General features: G+C 47.0%; 1 protein-coding gene across 3 annotated transcripts in view; it reads left to right on the forward strand.

Moving 5' to 3' along the window:
* The first annotated feature begins 8,573 nt into the window (after positions 1–8,573).
* gak (cyclin G associated kinase) overlaps positions 8,574–25,982 on the forward strand; it is a 116,934-nt gene continuing 99,525 nt past the window's right edge. For 2 of the 3 annotated variants that reach the window (XM_087995240.1, XM_087995241.1), the window contains exon 1: positions 8,575–8,851. In XM_087995240.1, the coding sequence (XP_087851366.1) occupies positions 8,713–8,851 (139 nt within the window). In that variant the 5' untranslated portion in view covers positions 8,575–8,712. Of the gene's footprint in view, positions 8,852–25,982 lie in introns of all 3 variants that reach the window. The other variant, XM_087995243.1, reaches the window with a different exon arrangement.

Below are 25,982 nucleotides of genomic sequence, written 5' to 3' on the forward strand. Positions count from 1 at the left end.
TCTCTCATTCCCTCCCTCTCTCCCTGTCACATTCCCTCCTTCCCTCCCTGTCACATTCCCTCCCTCTCTTCCTGTCATATTCCCTCCCTCTCTCTCTCCCTGTCATATTCCCTCCCTCTCTCTCCCTGTCACATACCCTCCCTCCCTCTCTCTCACATTCCCTCCGTCTCTCTCCCTGTCACATTCCCTCCCTCCCTGTCACATTCCCTCCCTCTCTCTCTCCCTGTCACATTCCCTCCCTCTCTCTCACATTCCCTCCCTCTCTCTCCCTGTCACATTCCCTCCCTCCCTGTCACATTCCCTCCCTCCCTGTCACATTCCCTCCCTGTCATATTCCCTCCCTCTCTCTCCCTGTCATATTCCCTCCCTCTCTGTCACATTCCCTCTCTCTCTCTCTCTCTCTGCCACATTCCCTCCCTCTCTCTCTGTCACATTCTCTCCCTCTCTCCCTGTCACATTCCCTCCTTCTCTCTCTCCCTGTCACATTCCCTCCTTCTCTCTCTCCCTGTCACATTCCCTCTCTCTCTGTCACATTCCCTCCCTCTCTCTGTCACATTCCCTCCCTCTCCCTCTCCCTGTCACATTCCCTCCCTCCCTCTCTCTCTGTTACATTCCCTCCCTCTCTCTCTGTCACATTCCCTCCCTCTCTCCCTGTCACATTCCCTCCCTCTCTTCCTGTCACATTCCCTCCCTCCCTCTCCCTGTCACATTCCCTCCCCTTCTCTCTGTCACATTCCCTCCCTCCCTCTCTCTCTCCGTCACATTCCCTCCCTCTCTCTCTGTCACATTCCCTTCCTCCCTCTCTCTGTCACATTCCCTCCCTCTCTCTCTCCCTGTCACATTCCCTCCCTCTCTCCCTGTACATTCCCTCCCTCCCTCTCTCTCTCTCTCTCCCTGTCACATTCCCTCCCTCTCTCTCTGTCACATTCCCTCCCTCTCTCTCTCTGTCACATTCCCTCCCTCTCTCCGTCACATTCCCTCCCTCCCTCTCTCTCTGTCACATTCCCTCCCTCCTTCTCTCTGTCACATTCCCTCCCTCTCTCTCTCCCTGTCATATTCCCTCCCTCCCTCTCTCTCTCCCTGTCATATTCCCTCCCTCTCTCTCTCTCTCTCTCCCTGTCACATTCCCTCCCTGTCTCCCTGTCACATTCCCTCTCTCTCCCTGTCACATTCCCTCCCTGTCTCCCTGTCACATTCCCTCTCTCTCCCTGTCACATTCCCTCTCTCTCCCTGTCACATTCCCTCTCTCTCTCTCTCTCTCCCTGTCACATTCCCTCCCTCTCTCTCTCTCTGTCACATTCCCTCCCTCTCTCCCTGTCACATTCCCTCTCTCTCCCTGTCACATTCCCTCCCTCTCTCTCTCTCTCCCTGTCACATTTCCTCCCTCTCTCCCTGTCACATTCCCTCCCTCTCTGTCACATTCCCTCCCTCTCCCTGTCACATTCCCTCCCTCCCTCTCTCCCTGTCACATTCCCTCCCTCTCTCTCTCTGTCACATTCCCTCCCTCTCTCTCTCTCTGTCACATTCCCTCCCTCCCTCTCTCCCTGTCACATTCCCTCCCTTCCTCTCTCCCTGTCACATTCCCTCTCTCTCTCTCTCTGTCACATTCCCTCCCTCTCCCTCTGTCACATTCCCTCCCTCTCTCTCTGTCACATTCCCTCCCTCTCCCTGTCACATTCCCTCCCTCCCTCTCTCCCTGTCACATTCCCTCCCTCTCTCTCCCTGTCACATTCCCTCCCTCTCTCTCTCTCTATGTCATATTCCCTCTCTCTCTCTCTGTCACATTCCCTCCCTCTCCCTCTCTCCCTGTCACATTCCCTCCCTCTCTCTCTCTCTGTCACATTCCCTCCCTCTCCCTGTCACATTCCCTCTCTCTCCCTGTCACATTCCATCCCTCTCTCTCTCTCTCCCTGTCACATTCCCTCCCTCTCTCTCTCTGTCATATTCCCTCCCTCTCTCTCTGTCACATTCCCTCCCTCTCTTCCTGTCACATTCCCTCCCTCCCTCTCCCTGTCACATTCCCTCCCCTTCTCTCTGTCACATTCCCTCCCTCCCTCTCTCTCTCCGTCACATTCCCTCCCTCTCTCTCTGTCACATTCCCTTCCTCCCTCTCTCTGTCACATTCCCTCCCTCTCTCTCTCTGTCATATTCCCTCCCTCTCTCTCTGTCACATTCGCTCCCTCTCTTCCTGTCACATTCCCTCCCTCTCTCACTCTCTGTCACATTCCCTCCCTCTCTCTCTCTCTGTCACATTCCCTCCCTCTCTCCCTGTCACATTCCCTCTCTCTCCCTGTTACATTCCCTCCCTCTCTCTCTCTCTCCCTGTCACATTTCCTCCCTCTCTCCCTGTCACATTCCCTCCCTCTCTCTCTCTGTCACATTCCCTCCCTCTCTCTGTCACATTCCCTCCCTCCCTCTCTCCCTGTCACATTCCCTCCCTCCCTCTCTCCCTGTCACATTCCCTCCCTCTCTCTCTCTGTCACTTTCCCTCCCTCCCTCTCTCCCTGTCACATTCCCTCTCTCTCTCTCTCTGTCACATTCCCTCCCTCTCCCTCTCCCTCTCTCCCTGTCACATTCCCTCCCTCTCTCTCTGTCACATTCCCTCCCTCTCTCCCTGTCACATTCCCTCTCTCTCCCTGTCACATTCCATCCCTCTCTCTCTCTCTCTCCCTGTCACATTCCCTCCCTCTCTCTCTCTCTCTGTCATATTCCCTCTCTCTCTCTCTCTCTCTGTCATATTCCCTCCCTCTCTCTCTCTCTGTCACATTCCCTCCCTCTCTCCCTGTCACATTCCCTCCCTCTCTCCCTGTCACATTCCCTCTCTCTCCCTGTCACATTCCCTCCCTCTCACTCTCTCTCCCTGTCACATTCCCTCCCTCTCTCTCTCTCTGTCACATTCCCTCCCTCTCCCCCTGTCACATTCCCTCCCTCTCTCTCTCTGTCACATTCACTCACTCTCTCCCTGTCACATTCCCTCCCTCTCTCTCTCTCTCTCCCTGTCACATTCCCTCCCTCTCTCTCTGTCATATTCCCTCTCTCTCTCTCCCTGTCACATTCCCTCCCTCTCTCTCTCTCTGTCACATTCCCTCCCTCCCTCTCTCTCTGTCACATTCCCTCCCTCTCTCCCTGTCACATTCCCTCTCTCTCCCTGTCACATTCCCTCCCTCTCTCACTCTCTCCCTGTCACATTTCCTCCCTCTCTCCCTGTCACATTTCCTCCCTCTCTCCCTGTCACATTCCCTCCCTCTCTGTCACATTCCCTCCCTCTCTCTCTCTCTGTCACATTCCCTCCCTCCCTCTCTCCCTGTCACATTCCCTCCCTCTCCCTCTCTCCCTGTCACATTCCCTCCCTCTCTCTCTCTGTCACATTCCCTCCCTCTCCCTCTCTCCCTCTCTCCCTGTCACATTCCCTCCCTCTCTCTCTCTCTGTCACATTCTCTCCCTCTCTCCCTGTCACATTCCCTCTCTCTCCCTGTCACATTCCATCCCTCTCTCTCTCTCTCTCTCCCTGTCACATTCCCTCCCTCTCTCTCTCTGTCATATTCCCTCCCTCTCTCTCTGTCACATTCCCTCTCTCTCTCTCCCTGTCACATTCCCTCCCTCTCTCACTCTCTGTCACATTCCCTCCCTCTCTCTCTCTCTGTCACATTCCCTCCCTCTCTCCCTGTCACATTCCCTCTCTCTCCCTGTTACATTCCCTCCCTCTCTCTCTCTCTCCCTGTCACATTTCCTCCCTCTCTCCCTGTCACATTCCCTCCCTCTCTCTCTCTGTCACATTCCCTCCCTCTCTCTGTCACATTCCCTCCCTCCCTCTCTCTCTGTCACATTCCCTCCCCCTCTCACATTCCCTCTCTCTCTCTCTCTCTCTGTGTCACATTCCCTCCCTCTCCCTCTCCCTCTCTCCCTGTCACATTCCCTCCCTCTCTCTCTCTCTGTCACATACCCTCCCTCTCTCCCTGTCACATTCCATCCCTCTCTCTCTCTCTCTCTCCCTGTCACATTCCCTCCCTCTCTCTCTCTCTGTCATATTCCCTCCCTCTCTCTCTCTCTGTCACATTCCCTCCCTCTCTCCCTGTCACATTCCCTCCCTCTCTCCCTGTCACATTCCCTCTCTCTCTCCCTGTCACATTCCCTCCCTCTCACTCTCTCTCCCTGTCACATTCCCTCCCTCTCTCTCTGTCACATTCCCCCTCTCCCCCTGTCACATTCCCTCCCTCTCTCTCTCTGTCACATTCACTCCCTCTCTCCCTGTCACATTCCCTCTCTCTCCCTGTCACATTCCCTCCCTCTCTCTCTCTCTCTCTCTCCCTGTCACATTCCCTCCCTCTCTCTCTGTCACATTCCCTCCCTCTCTCTCTCCCTGTCACATTCCCTCCCTCTCTCTCTCCCTGTCACATTCCCTCCCTCTCTCTCTCTCTGTCACATTCCCTCCCTCCCTCTCTCTCTGTCACATTCCCTCCCTCTCTCCCTGTCACATTCCCTCTCTCTCCCTGTCACATTCCCTCCCTCTCTCTCTCTCTCTCTCTCCCTGTCACATTCCCTCCCTCTCTCTCTGTCATATTCCCTCTCTCTCTCTCTCCCTGTCACATTCCCTCCCTCTCTCTCTCCCTGTCACATTCCCTCCCTCTCTCTCTGTCATATTCCCTCTCTCTCTCTCTCCCTGTCACATTCCCTCCCTCTCTCTCTCCCTGTCACATTCCCTCCCTCTCTCTCTCTCTGTCACATTCCCTCCCTCCCTCTCTCTCTGTCACATTCCCTCCCTCTCTCCCTGTCACATTCCCTCTCTCTCCCTGTCACATTCCATCCCTCTCTCTCTCTCTCTCTCTCCCTGTCACATTCCCTCCCTCTCTCTCTCTGTCATATTCCCTCCCTCTCTCTCTGTCACATTCCCTCTCTCTCTCTCCCTGTCACATTCCCTCCCTCTCTCACTCTCTGTCACATTCCCTCCCTCTCTCTCTCTCTGTCACATTCCCTCCCTCTCTCTCTCTCTGTCACATTCCCTCTCTCTCCCTGTTACATTCCCTCCCTCTCTCTCTCTCTCCCTGTCACATTTCCTCCCTCTCTCCCTGTCACATTCCCTCCCTCTCTCTCTGTCACATTCCCTCCCTCTCTCTGTCACATTCCCTCCCTCCCTCTCTCCCTGTCACATTCCCTCCCTCCCTCTCTCCCTGTCACATTCCCTCCCTCTCTCTCTCTGTCACTTTCCCTCCCTCCCTCTCTCCCTGTCACATTCCCTCTCTCTCTCTCTCTGTCACATTCCCTCCCTCTCCCTCTCCCTCTCTCCCTGTCACATTCCCTCCCCCTCTCTCTCTCTGTCACATTCCCTCCCTCTCTCCCTGTCACATTCCCTCTCAGTCCCTGTCACATTCCATCCCTCTCTCTCTCTCTCTCCCTGTCACATTCCCTCCCTCTCTCTCTCTCTGTCATATTCCCTCCCTCTCTCTCTCTCTGTCACATTCCCTCCCTCTCTCCCTGTCACATTCCCTCCCTCTCTCCCTCTCTCCCTGTCACATTCCCTCTCTCTCCCTGTCACATTCCCTCCCTCTCACTCTCTCTCCCTGTCACATTCCCTCCCTCTCTCTCTCTCTGTCACATTCCCTCCCTCTCCCCCTGTCACATTCCCTCCCTCTCTCTCTCTGTCACATTCTCACTCTCTCCCTGTCACATTCCCTCCCTCTCTCTCTCTCTCTCCCTGTCACATTCCCTCCCTCTTCATATTCCCTCTCTCTCTCTCTCCCTGTCACATTCCCTCCCTCTCTCTCTCTCTGTCACATTCCCTCCCTCCCTCTCTCTCTGTCACATTCCCTCCCTCTCTCCCTGTCACATTCCCTCTCTCTCCCTGTCACATTCCCTCCCTCTCTCTCTCTCTCTCCCTGTCACATTTCCTCCCTCTCTCCCTGTCACATTCCCTCCCTCTCTGTCACATTCCCTCCCTCTCTCTCTCTCTGTCACATTCCCTCCCTCCCTCTCTCCCTGTCACATTCCCTCCCTCTCCCTCTCTCCCTGTCACATTCCCTCCCTCTCTCTCTCTGTCACATTCCCTCCCTCTCCCTCTCTCCCTCTCACATTCCCTCCCTCTCTCTCTCTCTCTGTCACATTCCCTCCCTCTCTCCCTGTCACATTCCCTCTCTCTCCCTGTCACATTCCATCCCTCTCTCTCTCTCTCTCTCTCCCTGTCACATTCCCTCCCTCTCTCTCTCTGTCATATTCCCTCCCTCTCTCTCTGTCACATTCCCTCTCTCTCTCTCCCTGTCACATTCCCTCCCTCTCTCACTCTCTGTCACATTCCCTCCCTCTCTCTCTCTCTGTCACATTCCCTCCCTCTCTCCCTGTCACATTCCCTCTCTCTCCCTGTTACATTCCCTCCCTCTCTCTCTCTCTCTCCCTGTCACATTTCCTCCCTCTCTCCCTGTCACATTCCCTCCCTCTCTCTCTCTGTCACATTCCCTCCCTCTCTCTGTCACATTCCCTCCCTCCCTCTCTCCCTGTCACATTCCCTCCCTCCCTCTCTCCCTGTCACATTCCCTCCCTCTCTCTCTCTCTGTCACATTCCCTCCCCCTCTCACATTCCCTCTCTCTCTCTCTCTCTCTGTCACATTCCCTCCCTCTCCCTCTCCCTCTCTCCCTGTCACATTCCCTCCCTCTCTCTCTCTCTCTGTCACATTCCCTCCCTCTCTCCCTGTCACATTCCATCCCTCTCTCTCTCTCTCTCCCTGTCACATTCCCTCCCTCTCTCTCTCTCTCTGTCATATTCCCTCCCTCTCTCTCTCTCTCTGTCATATTCCCTCCCTCTCTCTCTCTCTGTCACATTCCCTCCCTCTCTCCCTGTCACATTCCCTCCCTCTCTCCCTGTCACATTCCCTCTCTCTCTCCCTGTCACATTCCCTCCCTCTCACTCTCTCTCCCTGTCACATTCCCTCCCTCTCCCTCTGTCACATTCCCCCTCTCCCCCTGTCACATTCCCTCCCTCTCTCTCACTGTCACATTCACTCCCTCTCTCCCTGTCACATTCCCTCTCTCTCCCTGTCACATTCCCTCCCTCTCTCTCTCTCTCTCTCCCTGTCACATTCCCTCCCTCTCTCTCTGTCATATTCCCTCTCTCTCTCTCTCCCTGTCACATTCCCTCCCTCTCTCTCTCCCTGTCACATTCCCTCCCTCTCTCTCTCTGTCACATTCCCTCCCTCCCTCTCTCTCTGTCACATTCCCTCCCTCTCTCCCTGTCACATTCCCTCTCTCTCCCTGTCACATTCCCTCTCTCTCTCTCTCTCTCCCTGTCACATTTCCTCCCTCTCTCCCTGTCACATTCCCTCCCTCTCTGTCACATTCCCTCCCTCTCTCTCTCTGTCACATTCCCTCCCTCCCTCTCTCCCTGTCACATTCCCTCCCTCTCCCTCTCTCCCTGTCACATTCCCTCCCTCTCTCTCTCTCTCTGTCACATTCCCTCCCTCTCCCTCTCTCCCTGTCACATTCCCTCCCTCTCTCTCTCTCTCTCTGTCACATTCCCTCCCTCTCTCCCTGTCACATTCCCTCTCTCTCCCGGTCACATTCCATCCCTCTCTCTCTCTCTCTCTCTCTCCCTGTCACATTCCCTCCCTCTCTCTCTGTCATATTCCCTCCCTCTCTCTCTCTCTCCCTGTCACATTCCCTCCCTCTCTCTCTCTCTCTCTGTCACATTCCCTCCCTCCCTCTCTCCCTGTCACATTCCCTCTCTCTCTCTCTCTGTCACATTCCCTCCCTCTCCCTCTCTCCCTGTCACATTCCCTCCCTCTCTCTCTCTCTGTCACATTCCCTCCCTCTCTCCCTGTCACATTCCATCCCTCTCTCTCTCTCTCTCTCTGTCATATTCCCTCCCTCTCTCTCTCTCTGTCACATTCCCTCCCTCTCTCCCTCTCCCTGTCACATTCCCTCCCTCTCTCTCTCTCCCTGTCACATTCCCTCCCTCTCTCTCTCTCCCTGTCACATTCCCTCCCTCTCTCTCTCTCCCTGTCACATTCCCTCCCTCTCTCCCTGTCACATTCCCTCCCTCTCTCTCTCTCCCTGTCACATTCCCTCCCTCTCCCTCTCTCCCTGTCACATTCCCTCCCTCTCTCTCTCTGTCATATTCCCTCTCTCTCTCCCTGTCACATTCCCTCCCTCTCTCTCTCTGTCACATTCCCTCCCTCTCTCTCTGTCATATTCCCTCTCTCTCTCTCTGTCATATTCCCTCTCTCTCTCCCTGTCACATTCCCTCCCTCTCTCTCTCTGTCACATTCCCTCCCTCTCTCTCTGTCATATTCCCTCTCTCTCTCTCCCTGTCACATTCCCTCCCTCTCTCTCTCTCCCTGTCACATTCCCTCCCTCTCTCCCTGTCACATTCCCTCCCTCTCTCTCTCTCCCTGTCACATTCCCTCCCTCTCCCTCTCTCCCTGTCACATTCCCTCCCTCTCTCTCTCTGTCATATTCCCTCTCTCTCTCCCTGTCACATTCCCTCCCTCTCTCTCTCTCTGTCACATTCCCTCCCTCCCCCTGGCCCCTCCCCCTCTCTCGGTGACGTTCCTGCGGAAGCGGTTCCTCCTGATCCGGCTCGCGGCGGATTCCCGGAGAGTCTCCCCCACCCCCCCCCCCTTACCCCGAGCCCGGTGACCCCCGGGACCGTGACGGTGACCCGTGTCCCTCCTTCCCCGGAGTCTCCCTGTCCCCGGCCCAGGCCCAGGCCCGGCCCCCGCTGCCGCAATGTCCATCTTCCAGTCGGCCTTCGATTTCCTGGCGGGATCCCCCGGGATGGCCGCCGGCCGCGATCACAACGACTTCGTGGGTCAGACCGTGGAGCTGGGGGACATGAAGCTGCGGATCAAGCGGGTCATCGCCGAGGGTGAGTGAGCCCGCGGGCCGGCCACAGGCCGCCAGGAAAACCCGGTAAAACACAGGCCTCACTCCGGCCTAGAGCCCGAGCCGGAAAGCGGGGGTTTTCCTCTTGGAGGGTGGGGGGAAATGTGTGTCTCAGAGCCCCCGGGGTGGGGGGGAATGTGTGTCTCAGAGCCCCCGGGGTGGGGGGGAATGTGTGTCTCAGAGCCCCCGGGGGTGGGGGGGAATGTGTGTCTCAGAGCCCCCGGGGTGGGGGGGGAATGTGTGTCTCAGAGCCCCCGGGGTGGGGGGGGAATGTGTGTCTCAGAGCCCCCGGGGTGGGGGGGGAATGTGTGTCTCAGAGCCCCGGGGATGGGGGGGAATGTGTGTCTCAGAGCCCCCGGGGTGGGGGGGAATGTGTGTCTCAGATCCCCCGGGATGGGGGGGAATGTGTGTCTCAGAGCCCCCGGGGTGGGGGGGGAATGTGTGTCTCAGAGCCCCCGGGGGTGGGGGGGAATGTGTGTCTCAGAGCCCCGGGGGTGGGGGGGGAATGTGTGTCTCAGAGCCCCCGGGGTGGGGGGGGAATGTGTGTCTCAGAGCCCCCGGGTGGGGGGGGAATGTGTGTCTCAGAGCCCCCGGGTGGGGGGGGAATGTGTGTCTCAGAGCCCCCGGGTGGGGGGGGAATGTGTGTCTCAGAGCCCCCGGGGGTGGGGGGGAATGTGTGTCTCAGAGCCCCCAGGGTGGGGGGGGAATGTGTGTCTCAGAGCCCCGGGGGTGGGGGGGAATGTGTGTCTCAGAGCCCCGGGGGTGGGGGGGAATGTGTGTCTCAGAGCCCCCGGGATGGGGGGGAATGTGTGTCTCAGAGCCCCGGGGGTGGGGGGGAATGTGTGTCTCAGAGCCCCGGGGGTGGGGGGGTATCTGTGTCTCAGAGCCCCGGGGGTGGGGGGGAATGTGTGTCTCAGAGCCCCGGCGGTGGGGGGAATGTATGTCACTGAGCCCTGGGGGGGGGGTGTGTACGTGTGTCACTGAGCCCTGGGGAGGGTGGGGGGTGTACGTGTGTCACTGAGCCCTGGGGAGGGTGGGGGGAATGTGTGTCATTCAGCCCCAAGGGGGTGGGGGGGTATCTGTGTCACTGAGCCCTGGGGGGGGAGAGGGGTGTCTGTGTCACTGAGCCCCGGGGGGAGGGGTGTCTGTGTCACTGAGCCCTGGGGGTGGGGGAATGTATCACTGAGCCTTGGATGTAGGGGTGTCTGTGTGTCACTGAGCCCCAGGGGATGGGGGAATGTCGCTGCCTCTGATCCCCAGGGACGGGGGAATGTCGCTGCCTCTGATCCTTGGGGGTGGTGGTTGGGGGATGTCGGTGTCCCTGATTGTGGGGGTGGGGAATATACAGTTTATTTGATTCTGAGAAGTGGAGAATAAAATATTGGTAATCCAAGGGTTTGGGATACGCAATGTCACTGATCCCTACACAAAAGGGATATTGAGTGTCACTAAAGGAAATCAAGAATGCCAGTGATCCTTGGGGGTCATGTATGTTCTGCATTGTTGATCCCCGTGGATGAAGATATTCTGTTTTGCACCTCCCACGATGCAAGTGTTCATTGTCAGTGATCTTGAGGCTAGGGGTAATTGACGTCTGTGTGGATTTTGCATGTCACTGATGCCCCTGCGTTGCTGTTTGTGTATCAATGATTCCCTCTTTGGGGATGTTGAGTGTCTGTGATTCCTGAGATAGGCGTGTTCGGTCTGTCATTGGTCCTTTGACATGGAGATATTTCCTAGGGACTCCTCCAGGAATAAAAATTATTTGAATGATTTTCTGTGGTTGTGCAACCTTGGGTGCAGGGCAGTCACTATATCAATAAGTTTCAGACATGAGTGCATGTTCCAAGTCTGGTGTCGAGAATTAAAAATTTAAATTGAGTCACTGATCACTGGAATGTAGAGTCGTAGAATACATTAGCAATGTTTTGTAACTTGTACAGTATTTATGAAAATACAGAGAGATGTATATAAGTTCCTACAATTCAGTACCATTTTAATTACAGAATTATAAAAAGAAATAATTGAGACAAAGTTAGGACAACATTAGACAGACTAGGCAACAATAGCTTTGTGATTCTAAGGAATACGTCGAGAAAATCCTTATTGCAAACCTGAGATGGTGATGATAAATGTAACTGGAGGAACAACATACAACCCCTCATGAAGTATTGTAAGTTCTTAAGCACTGCGGTCTGATGCTGAATGATCATGAATCTCACTCCCAGTTTCTTCCCACATGCTAAGTTTGTTTTTGGAAGCAGTTTTTGGTTTTCTTTATAACCTCTTACATAAACTTTTGGTTTCCACCATCCCACCTCTTTTTGTGGAAATTGAGCGAAGCAGTTGGTTTCTGTAATTGGATAACACCTGTTTTTGTGCAGGTCCAGCTTATTTGGTTGACATTTTTTTGGTATCTAATTGATGTAATCTGTTTTAGCTGTCTTCAAGAAGGCATCTTGTCACAGATTTTTGGTCAAGAGTTGAGTATTTTGCCATTGTGGTAATATCTTTTGGAAGTGATACAGTACTTCCTGTCTCTGGGGTGTTTGAAATTTGAGTAACATTAAGCTGTCCAATAACATTTTGAGACCTAACTTTTCCTTGCCCTCCCTGAATATCTGTAAAGCACTTTTCCCACTGTTTTCTCCCTATGGTCGTTTGCTTATTCCTGATGTATGCTCCCTTTGATGTCAGTTGTCATTTGGCACCTTTCTCAGTGGCTGCAAGTTTTGACTCAAACTTCTCCCTCTTCTCTCTGTGTTCCACAAGGGCATTCCCAACAAAGTTTACTGGGATTGAACAAGAAGAACTTCTCTTGTCCCAAGTTAAAAATCACACAACACCAGGTTGTAGTCCAACACGTTTAATTGGAGCGTCACTCCTTCAGGTGATAGTGCAGGACTCAATCCTAAGACACAGAATTTATAGCAAAAATTTAGTGTGATGTAACTGAAATTATACATTGAAAAATACCTGTTGAGTCTTTCATTTGTTTGAATGCCATGATAGTTTCACTTCTTTCATGTGTAAATCACAAAACTTTTTTAAAAAGTTGCATTCTCAGATTAGCTGTAACAATGGGTGATAGCTAGATAATATGTTGAAGGTGTTAGTCCCCTGTGTTCTCTGTCTATGCCATGATGTTTAGATTGATTCTAATCTAAAAGTGAGACAACAGAGTTAGCCCAAATTAGACACACTGACTTAGTACAGGCCTGAGATGGAATCTCATTCTTTTTATGGTTATATAACATATGCTTCATATATTTTCATTGAATTGCATTTTTTGCAATTTGCTGGTGGTTCATGCATTTAACGGAAACTGTATTGGTTTGGACTTTGGCTGATAATGATGGTGAAACTGTTAGTGCTCATCAATATTGTGCCTGTGAAACTGGCAGCAACTTTGGGAGCATTTACTAGGAGAAATATGAAAGTTGCTAGTAATTTTACGCATTATATGGGAAGTGATATTGAAGCCCCCTGCTGTATAACAGTCAACTTAAAATCATTGAATGGATGAAAACCTAACTTTTTGCGCTGTTAGCCTCAATGTAAAACTCTTGAAAAAAATACACCTAGATATGTATCGTATAAGCAGTGTTTGTAATGGCATGTTAAGTTCATAATTCATGATGAACAGCCTCACTGGCTCTGAAAAACTCATTTTACTTTCGTGGAATGTTAGATTTCTCTTAGAATCAAAAGAATATCCACATGTTGAAAATTTTTGAGAAAAGTTTGATATTTAATTTCTTATAATCCCATGTGCATGTCCAATGACTTAATTATCTCTCTGAAATTTAATTAATATTGAAAGATTTGCTTTATATGCATTCATAAAAATTGAAGTTCATTTTACTTACTGATTGCTTGAGTGTGATTCACTGCTTAGCTTGCTTGATAAACACCTGGATGCCATGTCTTGGCATCAAATTAAAAGTAAAATCACAAGAAGGAAAATCCATTCCACAAAAATTTATGGAACTTTGTGGAAACTTCCGTCCCAGTTAATGGTGAGACTTTATTGCTGACTGTGAAATCTAAATTGTATATAGGCCAAAGGATGCATATTAATGGTGAGCACTGCCGGTCTTGAATCTCTGGAGATATACAGGAAGCTTCTAGGTTAAAAAGTTATGTGATTGTTGCAACTGTACTATTTAAAAAACAAAGAAGTTAAGGAAAAAAACAACCATACATCACAGTTTTTGTTTACTTTTTTTAATGTCGTTGGGAAACATTGTTTTCCTCTTAGCCAGCAGTACTAATTACTGGAAGGACTAAGTTGGATCAGCTGGAAATATTAAGGGATTTTGTTATCACCAGGATTGCTGAACTAGAAGTGATTCAGTTTCAAGCATGCTGTCAGTCATCCTCCAACTTTTCTTCAATAACTGACCCCATTTTCTTGCAGTGTTTGCAGTTGTAAAAAAATGTTATTTTGCCGTAAGAGCCCAAGTAGGCCATTCAGCCCATTGAGTCTGCTCCTTTTAATGAGATAATGGGTGATCTGGTAATCTTCAACTCAATTTCCTGTCTCTTCCCCATAGTCCTCATATCTCTTACTGATTAAAAATCTATCTTGGCCTTGAATGTACTTAATGGCGCAACCTTTGCAGCCCTCTGTGATAAAAATTCCATAGATTCATAATGCTCTGACAGATAGGTTAAATAGTTACTGTCCCAGCGCTGATCCCTGTGACACAAAGCAAGTTACAGGTTATTTCCTGAAAGTGCCCTCTTAACCCAACTCTCTGTCTTCTACTAGTTAGCCAATTCTCTATCCATGTGAATATACTACTTCCAACACCACAGACTCTTGTCTCATTAACTAGCCTACTGGTACTTTATCAAACATCTTCTGGAAATCCAAGTCTATATCATTCACTGCTTCTCATTTATGTGTCCTGATTGTTACCTCCTCAAAAGATTCTAATAATTTTAATATACTCACTACAGTTATCTCAATTAACTGTTCACCTAAATTATTGTTAAAAGTGCAGTCACTGACACTCATTTGCAGTTAAAGAGTACAGAAGTTATTGGTTTAATACTTTTCACATGTAATTGTGTGTATTTAGAATATTGAATAACTTTACTTACAATGTCATTATATTGTGAGCAAAGTTTGCTTTGCTGAAATGTAATGTAAAACGGAAACGAAAGACTTGCATTTTTGTTGTGTTTTTTGTGACTACTAGCCATCTCAAAGCACTTTACAGACAATGAAATATTTTGAAAGCATACTTGCTTTTGTAATGAAGTAATATGAGTCTAATTTTGCATGCAGCAAATTCCCACACAACCACCTGATGAAAGCTAGTGCTTCCAAATAAACCTGTTGGACTATAACCTGGTGTTGTGTGATTTTTAACTTCCCAAAAACAGGGATGTGGCAATAATCATATAGTCTGCTTTTTATGTTGTTGGTTGAGGGATAAATATTGGTCAGGCCGTGGATGGTAACACTGTTCAAATTGTGTCATATGATCTTTTCAATCCATCTCTGGGGGCAGATAGGACTTTGGTTTAATGTCTCATCTGAAACATGGCACCTGCATCAAGTCCTCAGTTCTGCACTGGGGATACCATTCTTAATTTCTGTGCTCAAATCCTGGATTGGGAGTTGTGACTCCCAATCCAGGAGTGCCACCAACTAAGTCACAGGAAACTCTCAAGTTGGCTGATTTGAACAAATGATTTTTTAAATTACATTGCATAGTCTGAAGAATTTAGCTTTGATTATACATTCTAATGGTTTCCTGTGATCAAGGCTGAAGAACATTTAGCCACCTCCATTTTGGTGAGAGTGGTGCTTGTGAAATTGCAATTAAAGGCAAAGGAGAATGCTTGGTAACATGAAGAAGATTTTAATCATTGGGCAGGTAACCTGTTCAATTAAGAGGAATGTATTTTCTTTGCCCAATTACTTTATTCCGAAAGAGCAATACCATAATTGAATTAGCGTATCTGGAAATAACAAACCATTTTAAGAGTCATAGAGATGTACAGCATGAGAACAGACCCTTGCAACATTTAAGAGGCATATGGATGGGTATATATGAATAGGAAGGGTTTGGAGGGATATAGGCCGGGTGCTGACAAGTGGGATGAGATTGGGTTGGGATATCTGGTCGGCATGGACTTGATTGCGTGTTACTGAATAGCTTCAGATTTAGGTAATGAAATGGGATGCAATTGATTTTAAAGTGGGTGTGATCAGTTGAAATGTAATCACTTGAATATGAACAAAGTTTGTCAAACTTTCAATTATCAGGAAATTAATTGTGATTTAGAAATTAAGATAGTATCTTAATATAATTTGACATTTTCGTTTTCCCACTGAAAATAATCTAACCTTTGGTCTTGCAGTGATGGAGCGAAGTCTCAACTTTTTATAGATTTTACTGTTTTTAAATTCAATCTTGGGGTGAGGGGTTTGTCAGCTAGGCGAGCATTTATTGCCCGCCCAGAGGGCTGTTAAGAGTTAGCCACATTGCTGTGGATCTGGAGCCCCAAGTCGGCCAAAACCAGATAAGGATGGCAGTTTTCTTCCCTGAAAGATAGTGGTGAGTCAGATGGGTTTATCCTAACAATCAGCAAGAGATGGAGAAAGTGAGGACTGCAGATGCTTGGAGATCAGAGTCGAGACTGTAGTACTGGAAAAGCACAGAGGGTCAGGCAGCGTCCGAGGAGCAGGAGAATCAATGTTTCAGGAATGAAGGGCTTATGCCCGAAACGTCTATTCTCCTGCTCCTCGGATGCTGCTTGACCTGTGCTTTTCCAGCACTACACTCTCGAATCGGCAATGGATTCACAGTCATAATTAGACTCTTAATTCCAGATTTTTGTTGACTTCAAATTTCACCATCTGCTGTGGCAGGATTTGAATCTGGGTCCCTATAATATTACCCGGGTCTCTGGATTAATAGTCCAGTGATAATGCCGCGAGACCATCACCTCCCATTTGCAGCACTTGTGCTTGCTACTGAATGTGGAGATCTAGATTTCATACAAACAGAAGAGAATGGGAACAGCTTCATGTCAATGGAGAAGGACTAATGAAGAACTTTAAATCATAGGGAGAATTTTATTTTGCATGAATGAGTTGTGAACTTTATTCCATGCAATTTGGAAACTTAGATCGCTCTTTGCTCTCTTCAAGCATTACTTTGGAAAAGAATAATGAAGCTTCAAGTGTTGAGTTGGAACAGGTTGGATTAAACAGAAAGTGCTGGAGAAATGTAGAAGATCTGGCAGCATCTGTGGAGAGAGAAATAAAGTTAACTTTTCAAGTGCAGTAAAACTGTTCTTCGAAACAGTTGAAGTTAAATGGAGTTGACTGTTAATGTTAATTCTGTTTCTCTCTCCACAGATGCTGCCAGACCTCCTGAGTTTCTTCAGCACTTTGTTTTTATCTCACATTTCCAGCATCTACAGTTTTTTTGCTTTTATTACAGGTTGCATAAACTTGATTTAAAGAATGATCTATATGAGGTGTTTAAATGATACAGGGATTTGATGGGGTAGGTAAAGAGAAATCAATTTTACTTCTAGGAGAGTAAAGAAAAAGGAACCACAATCTTAAAATTAAAGGCAATTACGACTGAAATCTGGAAGCATGTTTTCACACACAGCGAGTGGAAAGTCACTGTCCAAAAGGCTGTGAATGCTGGCACAGTTGAGGTTTTTAAAGATGTGGTTGAATGTTTTGTGAAAAATGTTAGGAGTTGGCTGGGAGGGTGGTTTGGGTGAGAGTGCAGTTAGCAGGGTGGGTTCAATTCCTGTACCGGCTGAGGTCACCATGAAGGCACTGCCTTTTCAACCTCGCCTGAGGTGTTGTCGACCATCGGGTCAAACTCACAACCAGTTGTTGCTGTTTAATGAGAGAGGAGCCTACTCGACTTTCACGACACTCCGTTTTGTCAAGAAACTTTGAACAAATTTGGATAAATGGTGCAATCTGTTGTAGAGAGAATCTGACTTCAGGGATTGAATGATCTATTTCGGTTTCTAAAATTTTGGACATTTCTTGCTCTGTTTTACATAATACCTTATGGCTGCTGGCATAGTGATGGGACTAAACATGAAATCATGCAGGACATTAGGTCTCTAATTTTTACAGAGTGACCTTCAATGGGCCTGTCGAAGAAAATGAAAGAGTACCAGGTAACTCATGGGTCTTTTGGGTTAGCATTTGATCATTGCTGTTCTTTAACTCAATAAGCAAAGTACAACTATATTTGTAATTGAAGCTTCTTTAACTAACTGCAAAATTCAATTAACGTGATAGTGCCGACAATATTAAAGCTTTGAGCAAAAGAGGACAACAGAATGTGAGGTGGCAGTGCTAGCTACATGATCTTGCACTTAATGGAAGCGACTTACTTCTCCTAAAGGTGTTGATTCCCTGCAGAGTGAGGTTAGGAACTTGTCAATGCTGATTGTACCTAATGGTATCTTGTCTAACAAAACAATGTATGCGAGAATGTTAGATTGTTGAGGGAAGAGGAACGAGGAAAGGTGACAGGAAGCCTGACTTCCACATATAGGCACTCCAGCATGAATCCCAGGAATTCAACCAGGCATGGGTGCTCCAGCTTGACTTCACCTCCCCCCCACCCCCCCTGAATATGAGGCCAGATGAGCTGAGGTAACTCTGTGATTTCAGTTCTTAAAACAAGACTATTTAAATCTGCATTCAAATCTCCATAACCTAATTGCTGAGAGCAGTCAATTTGCACATGAGAATACTTAAAACAAAACTGTTTTTTGTTGAGTGCCAAAAACTGGATTTTAAAAAAAATTATGAAACGAAATGCCAAAGACCAGAAGGTTAATAGAATGATAACATATAAAATGTGGATGCATTTCTCAGACAATACTGTAACCAGGTAAACCTGGAGAACAGGATATAGCTGGACCTGGAAACTTGCTCTCAGATAAGATAATGATTGCAATATTAGAGTTCAAGGTGAGAGTTCCTCTTATGAGTTTCATTTTAATATGTCTATGGATTTTAACATAGAACATGGCATTGAGATCATTTAAAAAAAAAAGTGCCCAAAGGTCAGTTCATCCCAAACAATTCAGCTACTTAAAGTTGACTTTGCCAACTGCACACTGAAAACTGCAGTGTAGTTTACCTCACTTCAATGTGTGGAATTGGTGGTTGAGTATCTTTTGAGTGCTTTTTAAAAATGTACGTTTCATCAGTCAATTTTCAGATGCCGTGTATAATATGCAAGCAGTTTTTAACTATGTGTAGACTTTATGTTGTACAATATGACCTAAAGTACTATAGAATCACAGTTCAGTTTGAAACCACTCAACCCATGGAGCCTATATTTGCTTTTTTTAAAAAGAAATTGAGAAATAATCTCCATTCCACACTTGCTGCATTATACTCCCATCATCTCTTTTACAGTTTTCTCTGAAAGGATGTCATGGTCTCTGTCTGAATTATCCCAATGATTGCAACTGGTTGGTAGCATTCTGTTCAACATAATTGCAGCTAAACAATCATCTGCATTGGCCTTTCTTCAGGCTCTTCTACCATTGTCAGTTGTGTTCTCTAAGGATCTATTTTTGTCTCCTGCTTTTTTCAACATGTTGTAACTGAAGAACACAGCATCAGTTTCCACATGCGTACTGATGACATCCAGCTTAACCACAGCACCCCTCTCCACTACTCCAAACTGTCGGATTGCATTAGCAGTATCCAATATTGGATTTTAAATTTTTAAAAAATTTGTTTGCAGGCTGCAGATGTTGCTGACCATGCCAGCATTTATTGCCATCCCTAATTGCCCAGCAAGTAGTTGCATGTCAGCCACATTGCTGAGAGTCTGGAGTCAGGTTTAAGCCAAACGGCTTATGCCCGAAACGTCGATTCTCCTGTTCCCTGGATGCTGCCTGACCTGCTGCGCTTTTCCAGCAACACATTTTCAGCTTTAAGCCAAACCAGGTAAGGATGGCAGCTTCCTTCCCAGAAACAGCATAAGCAGCTATTTCTTTCAACTAACTGTTGGAAATTCTGAAGTAATTGTCTTCGGACCCTACCTCAAACTCTGCTCCTTAGTCAGTAAATACATGCCTCTGCCTGAGTCTGAACCAGACTTCTTCACAACCCTGATTGTTAGATAAATTCTGGCCACACATCTTTGCCATGGTTAAGATGACTTATTCACATCTCTAATACCTGATTCTACTTTACTTTAGCTGCTGCTGAAATCATCAGGTCATCATGAAATTATCACCACCAAATCTGTGCCTCTCGATTTGACTATTCTAGTGCTTTCCTCACTGGTCTGCTATCAAGTGTCATATGTAGCTAGTATGATCATATTGAAAGCTCTGTTGCTCATGTTCTCTTGCACCAAATCCCAATCACCCATAACTCGCATACTTGTTGGCCCCTGTTAAGCAACATAGAGTCAAAGACCACAGAAACAGACCCTTTGATCCAACCAGTCCATGCCGAACATAATCCCTAACTAAACTAGTTCCACCTGCCTGCTCCTGGCCCACATCCCTCCAAACCATTCTTATTCATGTACCTATCCAAGTGTCTTTTAAACTTTGTAATTGTACCCCACATCCATCACTTCCTCAGGAAGTTCATTTCACGCACGAACAACCATCTGTGTAAAACATTTGCGCTTCATGTCTTTTTTTAAATCTCCTCCCTCCCTAAAAATGTGTCCCCTAGTCTTGAAATCCCCCACCTGAGGGAAAAGACAACTACCATTATACGCTTCTATAAGGTCCCCTCTCAACCTTCTATGCTCTATCTTGATTGCAAATTGTCATCCTTATTCTCAAATACTCCCATGCTCTCCATATACATACTTACATATACCTTTTCCTAGCTTCTGCAGTCCGCTAATTGTGGTCTCATGTGCAAACCCTGATCAGTCCGTTATTGACAGTCTCCCAAACTTTAAAATTCCTTTCCTAAACCTCTTTATCTCTTTCTCCTTCAGAAGATGCCACGTGCAATTTGGTCTAATATTGCTGTATGTCGCTCAATCTCAAATTTTATTCAACTGTGCTCCCATGTTGTGGCTTTGGGATGTTTTCTTACTTATAAGGGCCTGTATATATAAAGTAGCAGTTATTCAAAGGAATAGTTTAGGCAGAGTCTATTACTTTAAAAGGATTCAATCTCTTTCCATTGTGTGTGTGTACACATGTATCCTTTGGAATTGTTATTAGTTGCTAATGAAATAACTTCTTAATTTAAAATTATTTCTCGGATAATTAAGTTAGCTTCCTATTGTTATGTAGAGGGATTCTGGTCTATGTATCCCTTCTTCCTTGCTGAACCTCTCTGATTTGTCATTTCTCTTTCTTCCTTTGAGACTCCCCTTTAAACTCCCCACTGTAACCAGGTGTATGACCAATCCACCTAACGTATCGTGCAATGTACCTCTATGGAGCACTTAGCAACGCTATAATCCCAAACTAATCTCCACATTCCAAGACCTAGGTCTCTGCTCCGTCCTCTGCAAGTAGATCCTTAATTTCCTGACTCTCAGACAACAGTCAATGAAGATAAGCAACACACTTCCTCCCCGACAATTCTCAACCCTCTACTGTACTCCTTATATACTCATGACTGTGTGGCCAAATTTTGTCCGAAATCCATCTACAATTTTGGCACCAATATTGCAGGCCGGACATCAAACAATGATGCAACATAATACAGGAAAAAGATAGAGTGGTTGGTCACTTGTTAAAAATATAATAGTCTCTCAGAACAAAGAACAAAAGAGAAGAATAGCAGAGGATAAGCACTTGGGACTTTCAAGCCTGTAGCTGATCATCATGCTCTAACTGAACTGAAAAATGAACATTTTGCCCTTATTGCCCAAATGAATATTCTGTCCGTATCCCTTTATTCCCTCCCTATTCATGTAACCATCCAGATGCCTGTTAAATGTTGTCAATATGCCTGCTTCCACCACCACTTTTGGCAAGACGTTCCAGGCTCTTACCATTCTGTGTCCCTTGCACATCTCCCTTAAACTCCCTTAAACTGTGCCTTCTTGTAATTGAAACTTCAATCCTGGGAAAAAGCCTCTGACTATCCATCCTATCTATGCCTCTCATAATTTTGTAGACCTCTATCAGGTCTCCTCTCACACGCTATCTTTCCAGTAAAACATTCCTAATTTTTTTAACCTTTCTTCATAGCCAATGTCCTTGAGTCCTGGTAGCGTCCTGATGAACCTTCCCTGCACTCTTTCCAAACCTTCCTTCTGGTAGTGTGGCGACCATAACTGAACACAGACTCCAAATACGGCCTTACAAGGGTTTTATAAAGCTGCAACGTGGTTTGCTAACTCTTGCACTCCATGCCCCGGCTGATGAAGGCAAGCATGCCATGTGCCTTCTTAATCACCTTGGCCACCTGTGTTGCCACTTTTCGGGAGCTGTGAACCTGGACTCCAGATCCATCTGTTAATATTCCAAAGGGTTCTGCCATTTACAGTCTCATTTAACTCTCCCTAATTGTCAGCAAAACCAAAGAGCTGCTCAATGACTTCAGGAAGCAAGGAGGGTGGCACACTCCTATCTACATCAATACAGCTGAGATGGAGATGGTCGAGAGCCTCAAATTCTTAGGGGTGACAATCACCAACAATCTGTTCTGGACGACCCAGGTTAATATGATGGTCAAGAAGGCACAACAGTGCCCCTTCTTCCTCAAGAGTCTAACGAAATTCGGCATGTCCATAAGGACTCTCACCAACTTTTAAGGGTGCACCATAGAAAGAGTTCTATCTGGGTGCATCATGGCTTGGTACGGCAACTGCTCTGCCCAGGACCATAAGAAACTACAGAGAGTTGTGAACACATCCCAGTCCATCACGTGAGCCAACCTTCCACCTATTGACTCCATTACACTTGTCGATGCCTTGGAAAGGCAGCCAGCATCATTAAAGACCCCGCCCCACTAAAATCCTGGTTATAATCTCTTCCAACCTCTTCCGTCGGGCAGAAGAATAAAAGCTTAACAAATGTGTGAACCGGTTTGAGAACAGTTCTTCTCCGCTGTTATCAGACTTGTGAATGAACCTCTAAAATTTCAAATCTAAAGTTGGCCTTGCTTTTTGAGCACCTTTGCAGTCATAACTTTGTATTCCTCGTAATGTTCAGTCAGCCTGTGATCTTTGTTATAATCTGCCTGTACTGTATGCAAACAAAACTTTTCAATGTACTTAGGTACATGTGACAAAAATAATAAATCAAATCAGTGCTTTTCTACATTAAAGATTGGGGACGTTAAAGTGAAGATTGGAGACAATATTTCATCATCACTAACACTCAACACTGCAGCCCCCCAGGGATGTGCACTCAGCCCCCTACTGTACTCGCTGTATACCCATGACTGCATTGCCAAATATCAGACTAATTCCATTTACAAGTTCATTGATGACACCGCCATAGTCAGTTGAATCTCAGATGGCGATGAAATAGGCTATAGACAGGAAGCGGAAGTCCTGGAAAAGTGGTGCACTGAGAACAACTAGCTCTCTATGCCAACAAAACCAAGGAACTCATTATTGACTTTTGGCAGGATGTTACTCATGCTCCCCTACACATTAACAGCACAGAGGTGGAACAGTCAGGCTCTTGGGCGTGGTCATCCACAACAAGCTTTCTTGAACTCTTCATGTGGATGCACTGGTTACAAAGGCCCAACAATGTCTCTTCTTCCTCAGGCAGCTGAGAAAGTTTGGCATGATGGCAAATACCTTTGCCAACTTTTAGAGGTGTGCCATCGAGAGCATTCTGGATTGTATCATTACCTAGTTTGGCAATTGTGCCATTCAGGATCGGAGATGGTCACAGAAAGTGGTGAACTCGGCCCGAACAATCAGAAGGCCAACCTCCCATCTATAAAATTCATCTACCAGCCCTGCTGTCAAGGAAAGGCCGACAGCATTCTTAAAGATCCATCCTATCCTGGCAATGTTTTTCTACAACCTGTAGCATCAAGGAGAGCAAAGTAAAAAATCACACAATACCAGGTTATAGTCCAACAGGTTTATTTGGAAGCACTAGCTTTCGGAGCACTGCTCCTTCATCAGGTTCTCCACAAACACCTGATGAAGGAGAAGTGCTCTGAAAGCTAGTGCTTCCAAATAAACCTGTTGAATTATAACCTGGTGTTGTGTGGTTTTCAACTTTTGTACACCCCAGTCCAACACCGGCATCTCCAAATCATCAGGGAGAAGGTACAGAAGCCTGAACACGCACCAGCCGGTTGTGCAACAGTTTCTACCCTACTGTTGTTAGAATACTGAATGGACTCTCAAACTCTTAACATTCGCCTGTACCTGTGCTTTTTTTTTTTGCCGTTGTTTACCTATTATTTACTATCTATGCTACTTAACTATGTGATCTGCTTGTATCGCTGGCAAGACAAAGCTTTTCACCATGCCTCCGTACACGTGACAATAAACTCAATTCAGTTCAGTAAAGGTACTATTTAAATGAAAGTTGTTGTGAAGTAATTCAGAGTTGGCAGTTTCAAATACATTCAAAATAAGTCTTAGATAAACCTTTTTCTTTTCTCTGAAGTTGTTACACCTGTTTCTGTTGGTGAGGCGTGTTCATGTCTTTCCTTGTCATCGACATTAACTTGTCTTCCTGGTGTTGAATTTACTCCTACTCGACCGAATATTGGGAGAAATATTTCCACTGGTGGAAGAGTTGGGAGCCAGAGGACATAGATGTGAAGTAGTTGGCAAAAAAAAAACTGACAATACGAAGGATGGACTGTTCTTAGACAGTGAATGACTATGGTGTGAAATACTTTGCCTGAGAGTCTAGTGGAGGCAGATCAAAGTTAGCTTTCAACAGGGAATTGGATAAGAACTCTTCCCCCACCTGAAGACAACACCAATCAAAAGGCAGTGGGGAAAGTGTATGTCTGTGGTAGCTGTTGAATTGTTCCTACAGAGAACTGATTATAGGTTTGATAAACTGGCCTCTTTCTGTGTAGTAACCATTCTGCTCACCGTAATTTTTGGCATAGATAAACTGATTAGTGAGCTATCAGAAAACAGGTACTGGATAAATTGATCATTTTCAACTTGAGAAACTGAAACTAATGGGATAAAAGCAAAATACTGAGAATGCTGGAAATCTGAAAAAATAAGTAGAAACTGCTGGAAAAATTCATCATGTCTGGCAGCATCTATAGAGAGAGAAACAAAGTTAAAGTTTCAAATCCAGTGTGATTCCTCTTCATAACCAGTGGGATTCTACGGGGGCTAGTGCTGGAGCCTTGCCATTTAGAATCCATGTTAATGTCTTGGATGAAGGATATTTTAGGCACTTATTTGGCAGTGCAACCATAGGTAAGAAAGCAAGCTGCAATGAGCTGACGGATTCTGCAGAGATATGCAGCAAGTCTAAGTGAATGAGAAAACATTTGACAGATAGAATATAATGTGGAAAACATGAAGTTATCTAATTTGATAGGTAACATTGGATAGATATTACAGAATGCTGTGGCACTGAGGGATCAAGATGTACTCAAAACATAGAACATAGAACAATACAGCACAGAACAGGCCCTTCGGCCCACGATGTTGTGCCGAACATTTGTCCTAGCTTAAGCACCCATCCATGTACCTATCCAATTGCCGCTTAAAGGTCACCAAAGATTCTGACTCTACCACTCCCACAGGCAGTGCATTCCATGCCCCCACCACGCTCTGGGTAAAGAACCCACCCCTGACATCTCCCCTATATCTTCCACCCTTCACCTTAAATTTATGTCCCCTTGTAACACTCTGTTGTACCCGGGGATAAAGTTTCTGACTGTCTACTCTATCTATTCCTCTGATCATCTTATAAACCTCTATCAAGTCACCCCTCATCCTTCTCCGTTCCAACGAGAAAAGGCCTAGCACTCTCAACCTATCCTCGTACGACCTATTCTCCATTCCAGGCAACATCCTGGTAAATCTTCTCTGTACCCTCTCCAAAGCTTCCACATCTTTCCTAAAGTGAGGCGACCAGAACTGCACACGGTACTCCAAATGTGGCCGAACCAAAGTCCTGTACAGTTGCAACATCACTTCACGACTCTTGGATTCAATCCCTCTGCTAATGAACGCTAATACACCATAGGCCTTCTTACAAGCTCTATCCACCTGAGTGGCAACTTTCAAAGACCTATGAACATAGACCCCAAGATCCCTCTGTTCCTCCACCTCACTAAGAACCCTACCGTTAACCCTGTATTCCGCATTCTTATTTGTCTTTCCAAAATGGACAACCTCACACTTGGCAGGGTTGAACTCCATCTGCCACTCCTCAGCCCAGCTCTGCATCATATCCAAGTCCCTTTGCAGCCGACAAGAGCCCTCCTCACTATCCACAACTCCACCAATCTTCGTATCATCTGCAAATTTACTGACCCACCCTTCGACTCCCTCATCCAAGTCATTAATAAAAATTATGAACAGCCGAGGACCCAGAACTGATCCCTGCGGAACTCCACTTGTAACTGGGCTCCAGGCTGAATATTTACCATCTACCACCACTCTCTGACTTCGACCGGTTAGCTAGTTTTCTATCTAATTGGCCAAATTTCCCTCTATCCCATGCCTCCTGACTTTCCGCATAAACCTACCATGGGGAACCTTATCAAATGCCTTACTAAAATCCATGTATACTACATCCACTGCTCTACCCTCATCCACATGCTTGGTCACCTCCTCAAAGAATTCAATCAGACTTGTAAGGCAAGACCTCCCCTTCACAAATCCGTGCTGGCTGTCCCTAATCAAGCAGTGTATTTCCAGATACTCATAAATCCTATCCCTCAGTACCCTTTCCATTACTTTACCTACCACCGAAGTAAGACTAACTGGCCTGTAATTCCCGGGGTTATCCCTATTCCCTTTTTTGAACAGGGGCACAACATTCACCACTCTCCAGTCCCCTGGTACCACCCCTGTTGACAGTGAAGATGAAAAGATCATTGCCAACGGTACTGCAATTTCCTCTCTTGCTTCCCACATAATCCTAGGATATATCCCATCAGGCCCGGGGGACTTGTCTATCCTCAAGTTGTTCAAAAT

This window comes from Chiloscyllium plagiosum, unplaced genomic scaffold (genome assembly GCF_037043375.1).
Source record: "Chiloscyllium plagiosum isolate Xiang-an unplaced genomic scaffold, Cpla_swu_hap1 HiC_scaffold_2, whole genome shotgun sequence".
Lineage (NCBI taxonomy): Eukaryota > Metazoa > Chordata > Chondrichthyes > Orectolobiformes > Hemiscylliidae > Chiloscyllium > Chiloscyllium plagiosum.